At 47.1% G+C, this 13141-nt stretch overlaps 1 protein-coding gene across 5 annotated transcripts in view; it reads right to left on the reverse strand.

Annotated features, from left to right (window-relative positions):
- Positions 1–13141, reverse strand: part of RAP1GAP2 (RAP1 GTPase activating protein 2) — a 1085931-nt gene that overhangs the window by 11097 nt on the left and 1061693 nt on the right. For 4 of the 5 annotated variants that reach the window (XM_073565586.1, XM_073565585.1, XM_073565584.1 and 1 more), the window contains 2 exons: positions 11985–12102; positions 10044–10126 (listed from right to left, as the gene is read on the reverse strand). The exons of the other annotated variant lie outside the window; for it this stretch is intronic. In XM_073565586.1, coding sequence (XP_073421687.1) covers positions 10044–10126; positions 11985–12102 — 201 coding nt within the window. The remainder of the gene's footprint in view (positions 1–10043; positions 10127–11984; positions 12103–13141) is intronic. 5 annotated transcript variants of the gene reach the window in all.

Raw genomic sequence — 13141 nt, forward strand, 5'->3', positions numbered from 1 at the left:
CGATTGACGAATAGATTAAGCAAGCGTGACAGAAATTGACAGCGTGTGTAAATAGTGAGTGTGACATGGATTGTGGTACAGCATTTGATCTAGGTTTTCCATCTAAAATTTACTGTGTCCTATTAAAGGGAACTCGTTAGTTGATTCACTCTGCACGAACCGCAGCAGCAGCAGGAATCACAGTCCGGCTCCTGCATTACAAACAATGGTGTTTAAAGGGTTTATTGCAAGTTGATAAATTAGTAAAATTGCAGAGTGCTTGTTCAAAAAACTCCTTTGCAATTTGTATTTTTTATTAAAGAATCCCCTCCTGTGAATTTTTTGCCTCCCTAAATCTGTGTATATGTGTATGCCCCATGGTGTGTGTGTTAATATACTCACCTATCGCTCCTTTCTCCGGTATCCAGTGTCGTCCCGCTCCACTTCCGTTCTTCAGACTGTCCGGCTCTATGCATGAGCCAGAAGTCTCTTTTCCAATGTAGTCTCTTTCTGACTGTCCATAGGCTTACATTGTAAGGGCTCATACTCTCTCGCGATAGACTCGCACGATTCTGGCACTGCCACCGGCACTCGGACCGGAGCATATAGCTACATGTATTTCTATGCAGCTGAGCGCTCCGGTCCCAGTGCTGGCGGTTGTGCCAGGTTTTCATGCGAGAGCTACTTCTGGAGAGGGCAGTGTGACTCGGAGAGTCTGAAGAGAGATGTAGTCACTCAGAAGAGCAGTAGAATGCACTGGATACCAGAGAAGATGGCAGGAGCTGAGTATATTAATACATGGGATCTCAGACACCACAGGACGCCCCATACAAATATAACCTAATAAAGACTACAGGATCTCTTTTGGGGAATAAAGGCCGCGGTGGCTGCCTAATAATTAACGATTAAAATGAATTATCATAAAACTAATAAAATCATAAGACAGTAAAATTCCACAAACTTATAATTCAGTCGATGTCCACTCAGCTGGGCGACCACTCAACTAAAAAACACCGCGACGACCAAAATATCCAAGGGAGGGCAGGCGGAGGAGCTGGTTCCATCTGCTTCACCGGCTGGCACTGATACCTCTGACAGGAATCTCAGGCTTATATCATATATATATATATATATATATATATATATATATATATATATATATATATATATATATATTCTGATTTCCGCTTAAACACCTTTTGCCAATCAAATGTCTGTTGTCCAAAACTGCACGATCAGCTGATTAGCTAAATGAGATTCCACGAAGTGAGTACCATTAACCCTCATTGCCGGAGGGGGGGACGGCCCACACATTAACCTGAGGTAAATTATAGGGGGAGAAAAAGGAGCATCAAAGTTAAATCTACTAAACACTACCCTTCTTAAACTACCGTAATGCTCAAAAAACAGGGGAGAGAAAGAATGGTGTATAGGGTGCCGCAATCCCATGCATCCCCCATGCTAATTGCTTTAAAGTGAGACCTATACACTTACACTGCGCTACATACTGTGACGACTCCTGTAGTGGACCCTCTGGGTCGTGGCACCAACCGTCCCAGGGCGAGCTGACCTAGTGAAGACCACCCCCTATACAGGGAGTGTCAGGGGCAAGCCTCAGGGGCTGAGGTACCACGACTGCTGGCACCAGGCGGCCAGCTCACAGGAGACACGAGTGAGTGACTGTGTCTGCAGGAACATGTAAAGCGTAGGCACGGGGACATGTGGTATACAGCGTCCGGGTGTGAGCAAAGCAGGATGCGTGCAAAGGAACACGGTAGAGCACTGAGACAGGCTGCAGGTGTGCCAGGAGCTGTAACAGAGTACAGGAGCAGGGTGTGTGCCGGAGGGCACAACTGAGCATAAGACAGAGTACAGGATTGGAACGTGTGCCAGGAAGCACAACTGAGTAAGAGACAGAGTACAGGATCAGAGAGTGTGCCAGGAGGCACAACTGAGGATAAGACAAGGCACAGGGTCCGAGTGTGTGCCAGGAGGCACAACTGAGCATAAGACAGAGCACAGGATTGGAGTGTGTGCCAGGAGGCACAACTGAGTACAAGACAGAGCACAGGATCAGAGTATGTGCCAGGAGGCACAACTGAGTATGAAACAGAGCACAGGACCAGAGTATGTGCCAGGAGGCACAGCTGAGTGTAAGACAGAGTACAGGGTCAGAGCGTGTGCCAGGAGGCACAACCGGGTACAAGGCAGAGTGCAGGTTCAGAGCGTGTGCCAAGAGGCACAATAGAGTGCAAGGCAGAGGACCCGAATACAGCGCACAGCCAGGCAGGGACACGGCAGACCAAGCCAGGAAGTATAACAATAATCAGGCACCTCCCCTAGGAAGAGGTAGCCTGATATAGCACATGATTGCTAGGGCTTCCGGGTCAAGTCATCCAGTACCATAGAGAGGACGGGCCTGGAGGCCAAACTGAGAGGAGCACGCAAGCGCACACATAACGTGGGGGAGACAGGAATCTAGGCACGAGAGGTGCGCGTGCGCACCCGGAGGGACCCCCGGAGTGACCGCGGCTCCAGAAGAGATGACGTCGCCACCCCCCAAGTGAGCGTGGCGTGACAGTACCCCCCCTTTACGCCCCCTCTTTCTAAAACTTGAGAGGAACTTAGACAAAATCTGGGGTGCGTGGATATTCTCCCTGGGTTCCCATGACCTTTCCTCGGGACCAAAACCCTTCCAATCGATCAAGAACATGGTTCTCCCTCTTACCTTCTTCATGGCCAAAATGTCATTCACCTCAAACTCATCCCTCATGCCAACAGGCTGGGGTGTGTGGCCTGGAGAAGGATGAAATCGGTTAAGTACCACAGGTTTAAGGAGAGACACATGGAAGGAATTGGGAATACGGAGTGAAGGAGGTAGCTTCAGTTTGTATGCAACATCATTAATCCACCTGAGGACCTTAAAAGGACCAATGTAACGGGGACCCAGCTTGTATTTGGTGGAGAAACACACCTTGTCACCAGGGAGAAATGGAGAAACGTCCAGGCATCTCTTGTCAGCGTGTAATTTCATTCTGTCCCGTGCTTTCTCGAGAGAGGTTTTGGTCTCCTGCCATACCCTGGAGAACTCCACAGACAGGGAATCGGCAGCAGGTACCCCTGAAACAGGAAGTACTGGTAGAGGCACACTGGGATGCTGTCCAAAGACGATGAAGAACGGAGACTTGGTGGACGAATCACTGGAGTGATTATTGTAGGCGAACTCAGCCCAAGGAAGTAGACCGACCCAGTCATTCTGATGAGCATTAGAAAAGTGCCGGAGGTAGGATGTAAGGATCAGGTTGGTGCGTTCCACCTTCCCATTGGTCTGGGGGTGATAGGCGCAAGAGAAATCCAATGACATCTTCATGAGTCTGCATAGAGCTCTCCAGAACCGAGAGGTGAATTGGACTCCTCTGTCAGACACGATGTGCTGGGGGAAGCCATGAATCCTGAAGATATTGGAAATGAAGATCTTCGCCAAGTCAGGAGCAGAGGGTAGTCCGGGAAGAGGAATGAAGTGAGCCATCTTTGAAAATCGGTCTACAACCACCAAGACCACAGTACAACCGGAGGAACAAGGCAGATCAGTAATGAAATCCATGGCTATGTGCTGCCATGGAGCCGACCGAATGGGAAGCGGGAGCAGAAGAGCGGAGGGTGGTTGTCTGGGTATCTTGTTCTGGGCACAGGACGGGCAGGATGCCACAAAGTCTTTAACATCCTGGGAGAGTGAAGGGCACCAATAATAGCGAGAGATTAAGCCCAAAGTCTTTTTTATACCAACGTGGCCGGCGATCTTGGACGAATGTCCCCAGTTTAACACTCGTTTTCGGTTAGTCTCAGCCACAAAAGTTCTTCCCGGAGGTAACGTGGTTAACTTGACAAGAGCCACGGTAATTACTTTGGACGGATCAATGATATGAGAGGGTTCTTCCTCTGCATCAGATGACAAAAGATCTTGACAACGCATCCGCTCCAACGTTTTTATCGCCGGGCCGAAAGTGTAGTTCAAAGTCAAAGCGGGCGAAGAATAGGGACCACCTGGCTTGCCGTGGATTGAGCCTCTGTGCGGACTGGATGTACGCCAGGTTTTTATGGTCCGTGAAGATCTTGAATGGATGTATGACACCTTCCAGTAAGTACCTCCACTCTTCCAAGGCCAATTTAATGGCCAATAGCTCTTTATCGCCAATGGAGTAGTTCTGCTCAGTGGAGGAAAATACTTTAGAAAAGAAGCCACAGGTGACAAAACGTCCAGAAGAGGATTTCTGCAGAAGGACTGCGCCAGCCCCGGTAGAGGATGCGTCCACCTCGAGGGTGAAAGGTCTGCTAACCTCAGGTCGATGAAGCGCCGGAGCAGCGGCGAAGGCTTGTTTCAACGACTGGAAGGCCTCTTCAGCCTCAGAGGGCCAAGCCTTTGGGTTAGCCCCTTTGCGGATAAGGGACGAGATGGGGCGAACCAACAAGGAGAAATGGGGAATGAACTGTCGGTAGTAGTTCGCAAAACCAAGGAAACGTTGGATTGCCTTCACCCCATGGGGCCGTGGCCAATTGAGGACGGCGGACACCTTCGCCAGATCCATGCGTAGGCCCGAGTCTGAGATAATGTACCCCAGGAATGGCAGGGATGTTTGCTCGAAGGCACATTTCTTGAGCTTGGCATAAAGGCGGTTCTCCCTAAGGCGCTGGAGGACTTGACGCACGTTCTTTCTGTGGGCAGAGAGGACTGGACAAAAAACGATGTCATCCAGGTAGACTACCACGCAGGAGTACAGCATATCCCGGAAGACGTCATGCACGAACTCCTGGAACACCACTGGGGCATTGCAGAGGCCGAAGGGCATGACCAAGTACTCGTAGTGGCCGTCTCTGGTGTTAAAGGCGGTCTTCCACTCATCACCGGCACGAATGCGGATCAAGTTGTAGGCCCCACGAAGATCCAGTTTGGTAAAAATTCGAGCCCCTCTAAGCCGGTCAAAGAGCTCTGGGATCAATGGCAATGAGTACTTGTTCTTGACCGTGATATCCTTCAGGCCTCGGTAGTCTATACAGGGACGGAAGGAGCCGTCCTTCTTTTTGACAAAGAAAAATCCTGCTCCTGCGGGTGAGGAGGACTTACGGATAAAACCTCTAGCAAGGTTCTCCTGAATATACTCAGACATCGCTTGGGTCTCAGCAGGGGATAGCGGATATATTCTACCCCTGAGTGGCGTAGAACCAGGAATGAGGTCAATCGGACAGTCGTATGGCCGATGGAGGGGCAGAGTCTCAGCCTCCTTCTTGTCGAATACATCTGCAAAGGACCAGTAAGCTGACGGCAGACCTGTAGGTGCCAAGGACGGACAGGCAAAGTTCATCGGATGGATGGGCAACAGGCACTTCTCCTGACAGAAAGGTCCTCAACGGAGTATTTCACCCGACCGCCAGTCCAGGGCTGGCTCATGAATCCGTAGCCAAGGGAGACCTAGAAGAAGCGTGTGAGACATAGTAGACAAGACGTGGAAGGAGATCTCCCGATGCAGGGCTCCGATCTGCAGCTCGATCTCTTCGGTGGCCTGGGTAACGGTCTCCTGCAAGGATGTACCATTGACCGAAACTATCGACCAGGGAGTCTCCAGGGATCTGACAGGAATCCGGTATTTTTTAACCGCCTCGAGTGTAATAAAATTCCCATCCGCGCCAGAATCCAGAAAAGCCTCCTCAGAGAAACGCTTGGAACCAAGATTCAGTAGCACGGACACGAGCAGGGAAGGAGAGGAGTCATGTACACCTAGGGAGGTCTCTCCTACCAATCCTAGGCGGAGAAGTTTCCCGGCTTCTTGGGGCAGGAATGAGAGGAGCTTCTCTCTCTGGCTGATTCGCGGACATGCTCCAGAAACCGCAGTTCAAGGCGTATCACCAGAGAGATCAGGTCCTCTAACGAGGTGGGACTATCCCAACCTGCCAGTTCATCTTTGATCCGACCGGCCAGGCCACGCCAAAAGATCCCTACGAGGGCCTCGTTGTTCCAACCGAGTTCGGACAAGGTACGAAAACGGATGGCATACTGTCCCACCGGTAGCGTCCCCTGATGGAGGTTAAAGAGGGACTTGGTGGTAGAAGCCAGATGACCCGGCTCGTCGAACACCTTACGGAAGGTGTCCAAAAAGGTGGAAAGCTGAGAGACGAGTGGGTCATTGTGCTCCTAGAGGGGGTTTACCCATGCTAACGCCTCCCCCTCTAAGTGTGAAACAGTAAAGGAAACTTTGGTGCGCTCGGTGGGATAGTGCTGCGGCAAAAGCTCAAAATGTAACCGGCATTGGTTCAAAAATCCTCGACAAAACTTAGGATCCCCACTATATCGGGGTGACTTGTCGAAGCGCGGCAGCAAGTGCGGGACCGAGGGCTGGGCAGAAACGGATTGTATGGAAAGGAGCCGACTGTCTACCGACGCCATATAGTTGAGGATATGGACCTGGGTGTTGCGTTGCTGTGTGAGTTCTTGCTGGAGGCTGGCCAACTGGGAAGCATTCCCAGGGTCAGAGGGCTGCATGGCCGACAAACGGGACTCCATGGATTTCAAAAAGGCCATAATCCTAGTTTGATTGGAAGACTGAATAGACAACAAATGGGACTCCATAGATTTCAGAGAGGACATTATCCTGGTCTGACTCTCCCGTAGGAACACCAGTTCCTTTTGGGCGGAGGCGGTGGTACCAGCGGGGTCCATGGCCTGATTATACTGTGACGACTCCTGGAGTGGACCCTCTGGGTCGTGGCACCAACCCTCCCAGGGCAAGCTGACCTAGTGAAGACCACCCCTATACAGGGAGTGTCAGGGGCAAGCCCCAGGGGGTGAGGTACCACGACTGCTGGCACCAGGCGGCCGGCTCACAGGGGACACGAGTGAGTGTGTCTGCAGGAATGTGTAAAGCGTGGGCACGGGGACACGTGGTATACAGCGTCCGGGTGTGAGCAAAGCAGGATGCGTGCAAAGGAGCACGGCAGAGCACTGAGTCAGGCCGCAGGTGTGCCAGGAGCTGTAACAGAGTACAGGAGCAGGGTGTTTGCCGGAGGGCACAACTGAGCATAAGACAGAGTACAGGATTGGAATGTGTGCCAGGAAGCACAACTGCGTAAGAGACAGAGTACAGGATTAGAGCGTGTGCCAGGAGGCACAACTGAGTATGAGACAGAGCACAGGATCAGAGTATGTGCCAGGAGGCACAGCTGAGTGTAAGACAGAGTACAGGGTCAGAGCGTGTGCCAGGAGGCACAACCGGGTACAAGGCAGAGTGCAGGTTCAGAGCGTGTGCCAAGAGGCACAATAGAGTGCAAGGCAGAGGACCCGAATACAGCGCACAGCCAGGCAGGGACACGGCAGACCAAGCCAGGAAGTACAACAATAATCAGGCACCTCCCCTAGGAAGAGGTAGCCTGATATAGCACATGATCGCTAGGGCTTCCGGGTCAAGTCCTCCAGTACCATAGAGAGGACGGGCCTGGAGGCCGAACTGAGAGGAGCACACACATAACGTGGGGGAGACAGGAACCTAGGCACGAGAGGTGCGCGTGCGCATCCGGCGGGACCCCCGGAGTGACCGTGGCTCCAGAAGAGACGACGTCGGGACCAATGTCCCGCCCCCAGGTGAGCGCGGCGTGTCACATACACACAGATTTAGGGGAATAAAAGTTCATGGGAGAGCTTCCTTAAATATCCTCTCTATTCTCAAGAGAAAGAAAGATTTTTAATTTTAAGGTATGTGCACATTGAGCCTTTTTGCTCAGTTTTTTTAATAAAAATGGAGCAGAAACTCAAAGATTAAGAGGAGTGTTTAGGTTTAGAGGTGGGTTTAGAGAGTTATCGCTCCGTGTCTGCTCCAAAAACACCACAAAAAACTCTGTATACATATAGCCTTATAGTGTACAGCTTGATGACTATACTATTGATCAAACTGTAGTCCCAGTAAGGCCGGTTATCCAGGCAAAGAAGGCACGGCCCTAGTAGGCTTTACAGCTTGCTCGTACCGCTCTGAAACGGACATGGACTCCTGGATCAACGTCATTCTGTCTGGGCTTCTCCACTGCTGGGAGAGAGCAGAGATCAAACCATTGTCACGACCATACTGCTAGTCCGAACTGTTAATCTTTAGGCCCACACCAGCCTCGGCAAAGCAGGAAGCTGGGGGTACTCTCCCGATGCTTCAACTTGAGAAAACTCCTTCAATTCTGAAATGCTTTGGTGTTTCAGAGAAATAAATGGTTGAGAGTACGGCCGAGGCCCAAGGCACTAGTCACAGAGGTATGTCCCTGTTGGCTTCTCTCTGCCCACTCAGCTAGACTGACAGATTTCTCACAACTATGTTTTTCTCTGAAACGCCATATCATTTAAATCATGAATCAGGTGACAGGATCCCATAAAATGAATTTGGCACATCTTATGCTGGTGGACCCTTGATGAAGGATTGATGAATTAGAATCAAAGTTAATTAGAAACTCCAATATAGAATGACTAAAAGGGGATGTCCATTTTATTTTTATAAGAAGTATGTTGGTGCATTTACTAATATATATTCTAGGTTTTCCTTCAACACTTGTTAGCATTGACTGCAAACCTCTGCTGTTCTCAAAATGGCTGCTGGTAGAAGAACATGCCATCAGACCTGTCCATCTTTCTCCTTGACTTCAAAATAAATACACATGGGAAGGTCACGATGGACACATCTGGTCATATGTTTCTTCATCATTGGCCATTTTTAGATCAGGAGATTTGAGACGTCAATGAGGAAGGTGGAAATAAAACAGACAGAACTTCACAAAGAAGAAAATCAGGGCTGAACCCAATGTTAATAAGTGTCACATAACCATGTTCCCAACACTTTTGTTAAAAAAAAGGTAATGTGGTCAACCCATTTAACCTTATTTGCATAAAACTAGAAAACCTGTCTAAGGCTACTTTCACACTTCCGTTTTTTTGAGCTGCGCTGCGTGCGCAGTGCAAACGCGCATAAAAAATGCATCATGCATTTTTATGCGTTTTCTTGTTTTTTTGCGCATGGTTTTTGCAAAAAACGCATGCTTTTTTTGCGCTGACGTGTGCATGACCATGCGCACGTCAGCGCTCCCATAGACTTTAATGTGTTTTTGGTTGAATTTTGTGCGCACTGCATGCGTATGCAGTTTTTTGAGACAGGTCGGACGCACAAAAAATGCGACAGCATGCATTTTGTAGGCCCGGGCGCACATTACAAAAAAATGCATGCGCATACAAACGCGTACAAATACATGCCAATGCTCACCCATGTTAAGTATAGGAAAAAAGACGCATGCGCAAAAACGCAAGTGTGAAACCAGCCTAAATTAGCAGGTTTACTTGTGTCTTAGGTTATGTTACAGCTTAGAAGTGTCCCTTCCAGATTGTTTGATGCATATATTGTCATACTTGCTGGTTACTATCCCTGTATGATCCAAGTAGTTAGTTATGGATGATATGGCTTTATGCACTAATATGGTTATGGCAGCCATAAAACAATAAGGTACAAGCTTGTTATGATTGCAAAACATGAAATCTATTGTAGAGATGATAATATTAATACTCTGCGATCAGAAGGCACAACATATGAACATCAAGGTGCTTTGTATGTTGCAAGCTCTCAGGCACTGGATCATTTTGTGGCTTTGGCTATTTTCAAGCAAAAGAACACAAGACTATGATAATGTCGTCCGATAGTGTAAAGCATTGACATTTCCAACAAACACCAACAATTAGTATATAAGACAAAGCCAAACTGTAACTACAGAGAATACACCCCAATGCTTTCTGGTTTCCACTTTAATGGTGCAGTATAATAATAAATACATGCCAATACTTTTACCAACATACAACAAATGGCTGAAAAAACACCTAAACACTCCAAGGATGAAAAACACTAGCCACACCACAGGCATTATGGGTAGTAGACATAGGAACTATTCTGTTGCCTATAGTTGATGCTTATAGGTTTCACAACTCTGCTTACATGACAACAGTACAGCACGCCCATGCTGCCTAGGGATGGACATCTGTAGACAATGCTACTTACTGTACTTGAGCCGGAACTTGACTGGCTGAGTTTATCAAAACGAAATTTGAGGTTGGATCTTGGGGAATTTCTACTCTTTACATCTGTGAGAAGGAAACAGGATCAGACGTGCACTTGACTTAACAACTTCATTCAAATTTAGAGTGCAGTCAGAGAGCCGTATAAATCGGACTGAGGTCGGAACGCAGTGCACAGACTGAATGGCGGGTCTCCTCACCCGAGCGTGACAACTGCATAGAGACACTTGAAGCCATCAAGCTCGGGTAGGGAGAGCCAATGGCCAGTCTGTGTTCCGATCTTGCTCAGATTTCGACGGCCTTCTGACTGCACCCTTAGGTTAAGCTCCCATGATGAGTTTTTGGTGAAGTTTTAAAGCTGCACAGAGTTTTTTTCCAGCAAAGTGGATGGGGTTTATAGAAATTTTATGCCCACTGTGCTTTTTTTTTTACGTTACGTAAACTAACCTACGGTGCGTGTTTGAAATCCGCAACATGTACATTTTTCTTGTGGGTACGCTGAGTTTTATGTGCAGATTTTCCCCATAGAATTGCATTATTTGCATGTAAAAAACGCATGTCTTTAGTGCGTTTACGCTCCAAAAAGCTTGTAGCAGAGGGAAGCATGAAGTGCTCTAAAATTTCCTGGTAAATGGCTGCGCTGACTTTGGTCTTGATAAAACACAGTGGACCTACACCAGCAGATGACATGGCTCCCCAAACCATCACTGATTGTGGATACTTCACACTAGACCTCAAGCAGCTTGGACTGTGTACCTCCACTCTTCCTCCAGACTTTGGCACCTTGATTTCCAAGGTCTAGTGTGAAGTTTCTACAATCAGTGATGGTTTGGGGAGTCATGTCATCTGCTGGTGTAGGTCCACTGTGTTTTATCAAGACCAAAGTCAGCGCAGCCGTCTACCAAGAAATTTTAGAGCACTTCATGCTTCCCTCTGCCAACAAGATTTTTGGAGATGAAAATTTCATTCTCCAGCAGGACTTGGCACCTGTCTACACTGCCAAAAGTACCAATACCTTGTTTACAAACAGTATCACTGTGCTTGATTGACCAGCAAACTCGCCTGACCTTAACCCCATAGAGAATCTATTGGGTATTATCAAGAGGAAGATGAGAGACACCAGACCAAATAATGCAGACAAGCTGAAGACTGCTATCAAAGCAATCTGGGCTTCCATAACACCTCAGCAGTGCCACAGGCTGATCGCCTCTATGCCATGCCACATTGATGCAGTAATTGATGCCAAAGAAGCCCTGACCAAGTATTGAGGGCATTTACTGAACATACATTTCAGTAGGCCAACATTTCGGATTTTAAAATCATTTTTCAATCTGGTGTTACAAAGTATTCTAATTTACTGAGATAATGACTTTTTGGTTTTCATTGGCTGTAAGCCATAATCATCAACATTAACAGAAATAAACACGTGAAATAGATCACTCTGTTTGTAATGACTGTATAATATATGAGTTTCACTTTTTGTATTTAAAAACTGAAATAAATTAACTTTTTGATGATATTCTAATTTTGTGAAAAGCACTTGTAGGTACTCCACACCTGAATATAGCGAATAAAATATTTGTGGAAAGTACCAAAAACAAAGCAGCTTTATTTAATAGATGACACACCAAAAAGAGATAAAAACCACAACTGCAAAAACAATCTAAAAGCGGATTTAAAAAAATGCACTACAAAATGCAATGAAAAAAATGTGAGTAACCTAATCTACATAATAGGTGTAGAAAATCTGCAAAGTCAAACATTCACTAAGTACTCATCGTGGGAATGTAGCTTACAGGACCCTAGTTTTTAGGCACTATTTTATTTCCCTGAATGTTAGGTCATGCTTCATTTGGTATAATAAGGAGATCCCGGCCTCCTGTATATTTAGACCGATAGGCATATAGTTTAATAAGGGAAGCACCTGTAGGGCTCCTGCTCATGATTACAGGGGTAGTGGATGTATGGTTCTCGTGGCTAGGCGATGGACTGTAGACAAACACTTCCTGTTTGTAGGGTGATGCGGTCAGAGGATGGCTGCCCTGTGGAGAATGTTTGTAAAAATAGATTTAGATCTTTTTTAAATGTTTAATTTATTCAAGGTAGGCAGAAATATAAGATGGCTCTTGTTTAGGCCTCTTTCACACTTCAGTTTTTTGCATCAGTTATAATCCGCCAAAAAGGCGGACAAGCGGATCCGTTGTCAACTGATGTGAACGGATGGCACAGGATCCGTTTTGAGACGGATCCTGAAAATGACGAAATTTAAAGGAATCGCTGGCTAGGAAGGAGAGAGAGAGAGAGAGAGAGAGAGAGAGAGAGAGAGATTTTTTTTTTTTGTCCGGCACCCAGAAAGAATTTCGGGTTAAATCAGTATCTGGAGGATCCGCCACAGAAAAAAACGTTACAAGCTCCGTTTTGAAATCTTTGAGGATGGTGACGGACAGCAACTTTTGGCGGATCCTCAAAAAAAACGGATGCAACGGACATCAATCAGTCACAATCCGCCATTAATGCAAGTCAATGGGGAAAAAAACGGATCCTCAAAAAAAAATTGAGGATCCGTTTTTTTTTCAAAACCTGGCGGATTGTGACTGATTGTAAAAAACGGAAGTGTGAAAGAGGCCTTAGCAGTATAAGGCAATACATACACATATCCCACCAGACTATAATTTTGCGCTGCTTTTTGTATTTTTAAAGGGAACCTGATATAGGGTTAATCTGCTGGTTACTAGCATTCCAAAGCTGTACAGCCGCTGTACTGAAAACCCAACTCCACAGAGGAAATGGATTTTATTCATCCTGGCAACCTCAAGCTTTAAGTCAAAAAGGAGCAGCCAGCATGGCTTCAGTCACCACTCAGTACATATTGAGTGGAGACTGTATACAGATGTGTGAAAAAATGTTTGCCTCCTTCCCGATTTCCTATTCTTGTGCAAGTTTGTCACACGTAAATGTTTCAGATCACCATACCAATTTAAATATTAGACAAAGATAGCACAAAATGCAGTTTTTAAATGAAGGTCTTTATTATTAAGGGAAAAGAAATCCAGACCTACAGGGCCCTGTGTGAAAAAAAGT

The sequence above is a fragment of the Dendrobates tinctorius genome, unplaced genomic scaffold (genome assembly GCF_039654945.1).
Source record: "Dendrobates tinctorius isolate UK_male_01 unplaced genomic scaffold, ASM3965494v1 ptg000016l, whole genome shotgun sequence".
Lineage (NCBI taxonomy): Eukaryota > Metazoa > Chordata > Amphibia > Anura > Dendrobatidae > Dendrobates > Dendrobates tinctorius.